The sequence below is a fragment of the Dipteris shenzhenensis genome, chromosome 1 (genome assembly GCF_047967505.1).
Source record: "Dipteris shenzhenensis isolate YYH24624 ecotype China chromosome 1, Dip_SZ_1.0, whole genome shotgun sequence".
NCBI classification, from domain to species: domain Eukaryota; kingdom Viridiplantae; phylum Streptophyta; class Polypodiopsida; order Gleicheniales; family Dipteridaceae; genus Dipteris; species Dipteris shenzhenensis.
Window position 1 is genome coordinate 57,225,798 of NC_141596.1, and position 11,411 is coordinate 57,237,208.

At 41.3% G+C, this 11,411-nt stretch overlaps 1 protein-coding gene across 1 annotated transcript; it reads left to right on the plus strand.

Moving 5' to 3' along the window:
- The first annotated feature begins 2,651 nt into the window (after nucleotides 1–2,651).
- CDPMEK (4-(cytidine 5'-phospho)-2-C-methyl-D-erithritol kinase) lies at nucleotides 2,652–11,169 on the plus strand. Its single transcript, XM_087383060.1, has 11 exons — nucleotides 2,652–3,117; nucleotides 3,205–3,300; nucleotides 5,051–5,119; nucleotides 5,649–5,753; nucleotides 5,878–5,934; nucleotides 8,606–8,806; nucleotides 9,074–9,163; nucleotides 9,339–9,438; nucleotides 9,548–9,647; nucleotides 10,425–10,510; nucleotides 10,635–11,169. Exons 1-11 carry the CDS (start codon nucleotides 2,917–2,919, stop codon nucleotides 10,742–10,744), a joined length of 1,215 nt encoding a protein of 404 aa, XP_087239186.1. The 5' UTR covers nucleotides 2,652–2,916; the 3' UTR covers nucleotides 10,745–11,169.
- The last annotated feature ends 242 nt before the right edge of the window (nucleotides 11,170–11,411 follow it).

Here is an 11,411-nt window from a genome sequence, read left to right on the forward strand (position 1 = left end):
GCGTTCTGAGGCAACCGCTGCAAGACAATCCTCTAATGTGACTCCACAAATAGTGGAAGCTTGCGTGCAGCTATTCAAGATATTTTTTCAATGCAAATCTACCGTAGCCATGAGTTGTACCTCCTTTGAGACGTGAGCACCATTACCACAAGAACATTGGTCTCCAAAAGGCTGTGAGTTTATTCACCCTTGGATCTGTTGTGACCGTTTTTAGAAGAAGTGTGGCAAACAATTTGGACATGCTGACATGTTGTCGAAACTGAAGCATTTAAGAGACTGCTCGATACAATCTGCTATTTTGCCCATAGATTGAGAAAACATAGCTGCTCTATGGCCATACGACTAACTAGCTAGCATCTACTTTTTTTGCTTCTAAGAAGCAAGTTAATGCCTTCTAGCTTTTGAACACCTTAAATGCGTTTTAAAAATTGAATTTACACGGTATAAACCAACAGGGCTATATCATCCTAAGCATTTGTTCACATCAGTTTTGGTAAAGATTGTTGAGGTCAATTAGTGTAAATAGTAGAGCTTTGCTTAATGCCTTTATACTAGGCCATCAAGGGGAATGCTTGGGGCGGCATGACGAATAATGGAAGGATGTTGATTTGAGAGGGGTCTGCCAGAATAGGGCCATTGACTGAGATAGCACCATGCGGTGTTGTGCTTATAGCACGGGAGTCAAATGGGCCACTTGATATGTTGATTTGCTAACTAGACATGTATAAGAGAGGTCCATGAAGATATGGCTTGAATATGGCTGTCAAGCATGGCTACATATAGTAGGTTACTACAAATTTCTTGTAAAAAAACATAAAACCCTTAACTTGGAATATGTGAGGCTCGCAATTGATTTCAAGGGGTTCATTGAAGATTCTAGAGTAGCAATGGGTGGCATCACGTGCCAAGAAGAATGGGAGTTTAAAAAACATGATACCATGTGAGAATAGGTATAGTGTTAGGCTAGAGGCTCAAGGAGGAAAGCCATGAGATTCATGAAAGGAGGAAGTGAGACCAAAGAAAGGATGATTTTCTCTTGAAAGATATGCTAGATTGGTACCACATCCATTTGCCTTTCAGGATTGGACTGCTAGGGGCGAGAAGAGTGCCAAGAGGAAATCGTTTTTGTTGTTTTTCACCTCTTCTAGGAATTCCAGATCAATTTGCCTACTTGCTTGTTGCTGTTCCAGGGTTTCTAGAGCCCTTTGATCAGTTATTTGCCTCCCTAAAGCTCTACAGTTCTTGAGAGACTGAGAGAGGAGAGAGAGAGACCTAAATATATACTATAATATAATTATATATATATTATTATATAATATATTGTATAAATTATTCCATTCTAAAATATTGTGTGTGTGTGTGTGTAATAGACATGACTATATAGTTTTGTACTTGTCTATTGTCTATTATATCAGTCAACATCAAGCTTTATATCATGTGAGTATTTTGGGGAGTAGATACGGCTTGCTATGGGGTATAAATGTGGCTCACACTACTAACACGGAGAGAGAGAGAGAGAGAGAGAGAGAGAGAGAGAGAGAGAGAGATTTCCTTATAATTTCTCAAGGCTTGAGATTTGTAAATGTTTTTTAAAAGAGAGATAAGATAGGGGAAAAAGTTTGAAAAGAGAGAGAAAAAGATAGGCTTCAAGCACTGGTGCAACCTTTGAGACCCAGCGGAGTGGGGCTCTAACCTGTTGTAGATAGGTCTTGCTACTCGTTAATATAAACAAGGTGAATGATATATCTATCATTCACCAGGCCTGCCCCTGTTTGAAGTGAAATGCGCAGAGTGAGCATTAAATTGGAGGCCCCAAATTCAGAAAGGGACAATGAAAGTGAAGAGCAAGAAGGAGATTAGGAGTGTGGAGAGAGGAGTAAATGTGAATGGCCCAAAAGTCATAAAGGGATTCCAAATCATTAATTCTCTTTGCCAAGGTTTGGAGCAACCAATGGGAATTTCGAACAACCCAAAAAACTTTTAAAAAAGGAAATTTCGCTTTGAAACCAAATCATCACTAAGGCCTTCCCCATAGGGTAGACCAAAAAGAAAAATGTTTTGGTGAAGTGTGTTTGTGGGGTGCTCTAAAGATGGAATTTGGAAAGGCCTTAAAGAAAAAACAAATACATGGCCAAAATGAATTAAACAAAGATCTTTTCGCTTCTACTGAGCATTGCCTTCACTTAGAGTGTGGCCACATGCATGGATGCACATATGTTTCTTGGTTGTATGGCGGTTTCAACTCCTGGCCACATGGGAGAACGAATTGGATCTTCAACCTCTATTCACCACCATGAATGGATGCAAAGATCTTGAATTGGTGCCAATGGAGGTGCCAAAACTGGCCCTCCAAACCTCCATACACCCTCCAAAACAGCTCACAACTTGTCGTGTACTCCTCCATCATGCCATCTCAATGCCCACCTTCCCCTCTTTGCTACGTTCATCCCGTTGAGACCCGCTCCTCTCATTGCCATGTGAACAAAACAAAGATCGGCGGCTGATTCTGACAATGGATGTCTACCGCCGATGGGATCCAATTCTAGAGCAGGGGAGGAGGGCATGTGGCCGCGCTCCTAAGCCGCCTCCTCCCCTTGCCCCTTTGTCCTCTTTGCCTTTTGAAGATCTTTGGAATCTCTCCGAGGGGATCGTTGAAAGCATTTTTGAGGGGAGCATGCAAAAAATGCCTCCATAAAACTGCGAACTTTAAGATGGTAAGGGAAGAAGAAGAAACACGCCATAGCCAACACCTTAAAGAGCTTGTAGAGAACACGCCATAGCCAACAAGCTTACTACAAAGCTTGTAGAGAAGACGCCATAGCCAACAACAACAGCTTGCACAGCTTCATTCATTCAAGCTTCTGCTATTGATTCTCCATCTCCAACACTCTTCTCAGCCCAGCTCTTCAAGCTTCCATGGCTATGGCTTCTTCCCACCTCGCTTCCCACCCCCTCCCCCCTTCCCATTCCCACTCCCCCCTCGCTTCTTTTGGGCGCTCCTCCCTTCTCTCAGCCCGAGCTTTCGGCCCATCTTCCGCTTTTCCTTCCCTCTCCCTGTACCTCCGCCCCCCGCGCGCTTCCGTAGCCGATCCCGCTTCTGGGTCCAACAAAGTCGAGGTGCGCAGCTCCTCACTCCCTTGCATTTTTTGGGTCTCTTCGCTCTGCTCCCTTTCCTTGACGAATCCCTTCTGTTGCTCCCCGCAGATCGTCTACGATCCTTACACGAAGTACAATGAGCTCACCAGCAACCACACCAGCTCTCTCCCCCCCCGGAACTTGACGTTGTTCTCTCCTTGTAAGGTGTAGTGCTCTCTTGTACCTCTCTCTTCGCTCATTCAGTTCGTTGTCCAACTTGGGACCTCGGAGGAGCCTCCTGGGACTTGTAGGTGAACCTTAATTTGCAATGCCATGTCTGAAAGAATCGGGGCGAACCACCTCAATTCTTCGGAAGTGCAAATTGATGTTAAGTACCCCGCTAGAATGAATCCTTTCGATATCCACAATAAGATGCGTGATAGTCAGATATACGAAGATTCGCACCGGCCATAACTGCCATGAATTTTCAACGGACATAGAAAACTTGTAAGTTAGGCTAGAGCGTGGCTTCCCTGATTATTATAGTAAGCTGGCTTTGTACTTTAGCGCTTCATATGGCACCTCCCTATAGCCGTACTCTAGCGCTTCAAATTCAGTTTAATTTTGAAGAAAAGAGTCCATCTTATGACGTGATTTTGGCCTTCTAATTAATACACAAAAACGAGAACTTTGACAGCAAAAAGTCACGAGGTTCAAAACACGCAATGTGAGTAAAAGGTAGAGGCAGAGATGGAGAATGAACTTGACGCTCTTCAGATGGAAGCTTGGACAATTCGAAGTTGATAGTGCGTAAGCACAAGAAAATTCATCGAGAACAGTGTACCTGGTGTCATAACTTGAGTTATAAAGAGGGACTGTCAGAAGAAAATGTTTTTTTGAAAATGCTGTTGTAAGTGCAACAAGAAAGTTGATGAAGCCTCAGATTGCTATTCCAACAAAGGAATGAGCAATGATGTGGTTATAGGTGAATGAGGAATGCCTCATTCACATTTGTTGCTTGTAGGACATGCTTGGAAGGTTACCAGCTTGTGACCTTTAGTAAAGGTAACTTTGAGGAATTGAAGCAATTCCATTGTAAGGGCCATGACAACTAACATACATCGATGCATTAGGTTCTTATTAGTATCAAGATAAACCATTGTGATAAGCCAACCACCAGCTATCAGATCATGGTCAATGCGTACATAGATGCACCATATGTGCAGGTTCCCTTGGGTGTTTTGCTTTCCCCGGATCTCAGTTATCAGCACCCAGGAATGCCATGCACAAGCCCAAGAACACAGGAAACGACAGATGGGACCAAAAGAAACACCTAGCGTCAAAACACAATAAAATTATTTTTGCAAGAAAAAACACAATTAATTTGACAAAGCAGTGAATCCAAAATGTTCACAAGTCCAACTCAAAAGGACTAAAAAATGCGGTTTGTCTAGAACTTGGAGCTTTAGAGTTTGAGGTCCCCTAGAGAATGGTCGACCTGAGAAGACAACGTTTTCCCTGATTGCTGGGCAAGAGAGAAAGGTGCTGCCTGCCACTTGTGTCTTCCCTTGTTTTGGACGGGAGGGTAACTGTAAGTCTACCAGATTATTGCCCTGTTGCCCGGTGTTTGCTCCTCGATTGTTGTAGCTGGGTTGTTTTGTGTTGCCCTTTTGCGCCCTCCGCGCAGACGTGATCATGCTCCAAGTGATCGTGCCCTTGTTTTTGGATGAACAGACAAACAAAAGAAGTATTGTTCTGGTAGCATGGTAATGTATTTAAATAATTGTGATCTTGTTGGATTCTAACTTTATTTAAATTTTATTAGTATCGTTTTCCTTCTTTTTGGGGGTGGGGATGCATAATTGATTATTCCAATCTAGAATGTGAAACAATACCATGGAAAGGTGTTCACTTTTAAATAATTTGTTAAGTATTATAACAACTTATGATTGCATATACATTTTTTGTCCTGCAGATCAATGTCTTTCTTAGAATAACAAGCAAAAGACCTGATGGATACCATGATCTGGCTTCTCTCTTTCATGTACGTGAATCTTCCTTGTTCAATTTTTGGTTTGAGGGACTGAGAGCTTAAATTATGTGTGGATACTGAAAGCATTGTAATGCAGATGTCATCTCGAGTGCTTCATTATTTGGGGAATAATATACAATGATTTCCAGTACATTTGCCGCATATTAGTTAGGAATGAGACAATTTAGGTTGTAGGTGTATGTTAGGTCTTCTCTTGTTTTGTGATTCTGGTTGTTTCAAAGAAGTCCTGCACTGCCATATTTGCGGTCCCCAAGGCCCTCCCTCCCCTTCCCACCTTTTCCCCCTCGTCATCCCTTCCTTCCTTTCGCTTCCTTTGTCACTCCTGCTTGCATGCTTCCACTCTCTGTTGCGCATGCAAGCAGGTTCTTTTTATCGTGTTTCTTTTTGCTTTGTTAATGTCTTCCATTGCCTTTCTTTGTAAAAGTTCCTCTTGCTCTATTGTTTTGTTCAAAGTTAGTTATTACAGAACATGACATAGCTTGCCTTTGAAGCCTGCATGCATTCATTTTGATCTTGACAGGTGGTCAGCTTAGGTGACATCATTAAATTTTCAATTTCACCTTCAACCACAAAAGATTCTTTGACAACAAACGTTGCTGGAATCCCTTTGGATGACAGAAATCTGGTAAAGATTTGTGCATAATTGATAGTATTTCTAACTGGTGCTTTTCAATAACTGTAAATGCTTTGAGACGTAATGAGTTTTCAAGTTTGAATAAAATCAAAAGAATTTTCTTGGACTGATGCAGATTATAAAGGCACTCAATTTATATCGAAAGAAAACAGGATCAAGCACCTATTTTTGGGTATTTTGTGCTACCTTTGGCTATCATGAAATTATAATAAACATACACGATTTCTTAATTTGCAACGTTCTTATCTCCTTGTTTTACCTTGTCAAATTGCATGCTTGCACTCACGATAGAATGTGCAGGCTGGTCCTGTAAGACCATAGTGTTGACCATCTTATGTTTAGCTGTTATCAAAAGCTGTATATTAATGCTGTCAGGAATATTTTAAACCTTGGGCCAAATGTTCCAATTGATGAGAGTGTCGCAGCGATACATGACATGGCATATAACTAATCCAAATTGATGGGTATATCGATGTAATTTGAGATCTCATGAGTGGTTGAAATGGGGCGAGTGTGCCACATTAGCTTCGTTAATTGCAAATTATGTCAGTTAGGTGATAAATACGTGCGATGTGAAGGGGCATGCATGCATATATTCACCCCCTTGAATTGTGCACTGTCATACATGAATCAATCACGCAAGGCATGCATTGTGTTGTCTTGTCTGATACTTTTGCAATTGTATTTTGGTTTCTGTCAAGACAATATCAGAGGAGTGTAGTGACGTGAGGCCTCCTTAAGTGAAAGAGCAAGGGGTCTAGGTGTATGGCTGAAAAGAGGAAAATCTCGCTAACTGAGGGTGCCTTGGACAGTCTGTAGTCATTTCTGTCCTAGATATTTTTGTGCCAAGGTTGGTGTTGAAAGTAGCATGGCTACTCTTCCTTGCGATAAGTGTGCAATATAATCTATTTGCTTCTAACCTGAAGCCTCTTCAATCATACACATTTGAAAATAAGCTACTGTTCAGGGCTTAGTAGCAAGGCTACTCCTCCTTGCAATAGGTGTTCATTATAATCGATTTGCTTCTAACCTGAAACCTTTTCAACCATACACATTTCAAAATAAATTGCTGTTTAGTTTTTTTTTTTCAAAAAAGAGACTTCGATTAAGTATGAAGGAAACTCCCAGAGCAAGACTCAGGGAGAAGTACATCATGCAATGCATGAGAGAACAAAATATAAAGTCAAGCTTCTGTAGTGAGGTTAAGGCTGATAGTGCCACCTCAACCCTTTGAGGGTTTCTGAGAAGAAAGGGGAGCCACTTCACTCCCTCAAGAAAACATTCCTCCTAGTAGAGGCTGCTCGTGAAGGTCCCTGCATAGTCCCCCAAATGGCTATCAAGGTCTGTACCGTGTCTGTCCAGATACTAGCCAATGTGTGAGCTGGGTGTGATGTTTAGGGCCTAGAACTAATGTGACGTGCATCAATATTGTTTTAAACAAGCATTTTCACTGAGAATGGAGGTGGTAGGTCACCCTCACCCTAAATTAAATGGGAATGCGATTTGGAGCAGAAACTTAGCCAAGCTGTATCTTCCAGTGACCAGTCCAAGTCTCTTTAGTAGTCTGAATTGATGGGTAAATTGGTGTAATGTGGGATCTCATGAGTGACTGAAATGGTTGGTTAAATGCAATTTATGTCAGTTAAGTGATAACTACGTGTGATGCAGAGGGGCATGCATGCATACATTGACCCCCTTGAATCTACAAGATGTGCACTGTCATACAGGAATCAATCAATTGTATTTTGGTTTCCATCAAGACGGTTTCAGAGCAATATAGTGACGATAGGCTTTTTGAGTGAAAGAGAGCAAAGGGTGTAGGTGTATGGCTGACAAGAGGAAAATCTCGCTAATTGAGGGTGCCTTTGACAGCCTATAGTCAGTTCTGTCGTAGATACTTTTGTGCCAAGGTAAAAGGCTTGCTACTTTGAACAGCAACCTTGGGCTGTTGAAAGTAGCGAGGCTACTCCTCCTTGCAAGAGTTGTTCATTATAATTTCTAACCTGAAGATTATACACATTTCAAAATAAATTGCTGTTTAGGGCCTAGAACAATGTGAAGTGCATCAATATTACCTGTTTGGGTTGTACACTCATGGGTTGGCATCCTTCTTTGGCACTGTAGCAAGGAAGGGGTCGTCACTAGCAATATTCTACTACATAAAGAATTGCTAGGAGTGCTTGTAGTAGGGGATGGCAAAGGGTTGCCCAAACTGCAATAAGCTACCTTCCCTTCTAAGCTCTCTCTCTCTCTCTCTCTCTCTCACACACACACACACACACACACATGCATGCACGCACGCATGCAGATGCACATTGTTCTTTTGTTTCTTCCCTCCCTTTTTTTGAAAATTATCAATTTGTAAGATTGGATAGCCTCTAGCCTTACGAGTGTATTTTTATTACTATTGAACAGAGGTAGTGACACTGGATGAGATGAGACGTTGCAGGGCAATCTGCACAGAGTTTGCCGTCATTTCAAGGAACTCTTATTGGAATAGAGTGTGGATAGAGGAATCTCATTCCTCCATGCCCTCCTCTCAGTCTGCATTGCCCCCCTTTCAAGTAGTGCTTGAATGAATTCTGGAAAGAAATCAGTACATTGACCATGAAAAGTGGAAAAAAGCAACCGCACTAAATTATTTTGTATCCGTTGTACCAACCTGATTGTGTTTTTGAACTGCTCAAGAGACTAGCTCGTCATTGTCAATGAAACTTGCATGCGAGAATAGGTGGGAATTGTTGTACTCGCAACAAATTTGGTAGAGGGATGTCTTGCGAAATTTTGTCTGGTTTTCTGTTTCTTGTGAAGCTGCTATATTTACAAATGATACCGCTTTGCAGATTCACTTGGATAAGAGAGTACCTACAGGAGCTGGACTGGGAGGAGGCAGTGGGAATGCCGCAACTGCTCTCTGGGCTGCAAATCAGTTGTGTGGGGGCCTTGCCGAGGAGAAGCAGCTTCAAGATTGGTCCGCAGAAATTGGATCAGACATACCATTTTTCTTTTCAAAGGGAGCAGCATATTGCACAGGAAGAGGAGAGGTTTGTAATGCTATTTTTCTCTCTTTTAAGTCGCAGCAGCATGTCTATATAGATTTTGGTATGGCTTGATAAATGGATGCTTTGCTATTGAAGCAGAAATCTAAGGAAGCATCCTCTTGCAGCATACTGCACTAGAAGAGGAGAGGTTTGTGCAAGACAATAGCAAAGCATGCTATTTATCATGCCATGTGAAAATTTATATAGACATGCTGTTGCTACGTTAAAGAAAAGAAAATATCATTCTGAGGAAGCATCTTCTTGCTTCAGGTTGTTGAGAATGTACCTGCATTATCTTTGGAGTTGCCATTGGTCCTGATAAAACCTAAAGAAGAATGCTCAACTGCAGAAGTTTATAAGGTCTGTAGTCACTCTCTATTATGGACAGAAATGTGATTGTACTGTTTGCTTTTTTTCTTTTTGGACTGTTCTAAACTAGCAATGTTAAGTTTTGCTTAGAGGGAATTCTGTTAAAAAACCTTCTGCATAATTGGATCCCTCATGTGGTTGCTTGATTACACTCAATGCTGTGCAGCGCTTCCGGTTAGACCAATCCAGTTCTACAGATCCAAGAAATTTGCTTGAGAGGATAACAATGGATGGAATTTCTCAGGCTCTTTGCATCAATGATCTAGGTAAGTTCTGGAAGTGCCGTGATTTAAGGGTCATGCTTTGCTTATTATGCTTCAAAGAGATTTGTTGTGGCTGCCTGGATATCAACTCTGCTTCCATGCTTCTTGACAGAACCTCCTGCGTTTGAAGTCCTTCCAACCTTGAAGTCTCTTAAGGAAAGGGTCCTTGCTGCAGGCCGAGGCAAATATCGAGCCGTGTTCATGTCTGGAAGGTAACTGATAGACCTTAGTATTGGTCCTAATTAGACTTCCTGAGATCCATTTGAAGGCTTAAGGCTGCGGGGCTGATGCAGATTTGTTAATGTAATTCGACTTTTCAAGAATATTAACAATGATACCTTGGAATAGCATTCAAAATTTATGCCTGTAGTGCATTTTCAATTTGAAAAGCCATCTGACTTGATTTGCACGTGTTTGTTATAAAGAGACTCGGTTATTGGCAAAAGAATTGTGCTTAGGGCAAAGTCAATTCTAACGATGTATCCATTTTAAAGTCACAGTCTTTTGGCTTTTTAGACTCGTTCAATAGTTTTGCAACATACATTAGTGTGTGAATAGTCTCACTTGTAGCTGATATTTACCAAATCCATTTATCTATATGCCCTGCACCTGCTCCAGAATGTTGCCATATGTATTTGTGAAGTTTGTGAGGATAGAGTCTTGTGAGGTGTAACTACTTTTAGTCTGAATTTGTCTCGTGTTTTGAAGGAGCCAAAACTTTTCATTTCTGTTCAAGCTGGGCAAGAATGTAATTCTTTATCTAATTATTAGTTATTCCTGGGAAAGACCAGTTTTTGCTGAGTCCTTCATTTTCCCTTTCCAAATGAATATGATGTACGATCACATTCATTCTTTCGAAGCTGTTCTTTTTGGAGACACAGGTGGCTGCATGTGTTCTCCAACTTTGATTTTTTTAATTGTCTGCCATGTGAAATCTGGAGTTTGTGCCCTTTATTGAGGTCTGCTTTAAAATTCGTTTGTTTGTGCAGTGGCAGTACAATTGTTGGAGTCGGTGATAATGAGCCACCTTCATTTATATACGAGGAAGATGAGTATCAGGACGTTTTTATATCAGGTATGTGATAGCTCACTCCTAATTGAAAGGTGCTTCTACATCTGTAGTCAGGATTCACTATGCAAATACTTTAACCTGCCATATGAGTTGTGCTGCTGAGAGATTTATTCATTGGGTGGTGCAGAGGCCTATTTCTTGACAAGGAAGGAGAATGAATGGTATCAGCAACTGAGTACAGAGTGTGTAATTGGAATGGAAGACAAGGGTGAAGCGGTGCAGGCTTGCAGAGGTTGAAAAGCATCTCTCACAGTAAGCCACCTGTAAATCACTAATATCATCTTATCCAATGTAACTTTAATTGCAGTGTAACAGATATACAAAAAATTTCATTTGTGAGGCTTGCAAATATGAGTCAGCCATCATGCCATTCAAAGTAAGAAAAATCAAGTAGGCAATACATGAACCTCTAATGTCGTAGTAGGCAGGCTTTCAAGATCAACATTTGTATTGAAGTGCTTACAGCGCTTGTGCGAAAGGGCACATGAACTTACAATTTTGATAACTTGACAGGAAGCCTAGCCCCAATTCAAGAATTGTTTCCAGATTGTGGTTACCAAGACTGAACTCAGGGTTTTAGTAATGTAGATTCGTCGGGTCCCTACCAAAAAATAAGTCATTATGAACAAATTCCCCTTAGAAAAAGTACAGGATCTTTTTTTATGTTGAAGTGAGCTGTATATGTGAATTAGGTAAAGAGCCTTTCATGCAAACTATTCAATCAACTTCTTCCAGGTTCATCATGGAAGCCCCCCTCTAGGCCAAAAATGGCCACTCATTGGAGAGAATATTCAATGTTGAGTATTACCAGAGCTTGCCTTGAATGACGCTGCCACACAGTAATATGTGAAGGGGCCTACAACCAGTAGCTGCCTTATGCCAACAAGCCACCATTGCGTGTAAT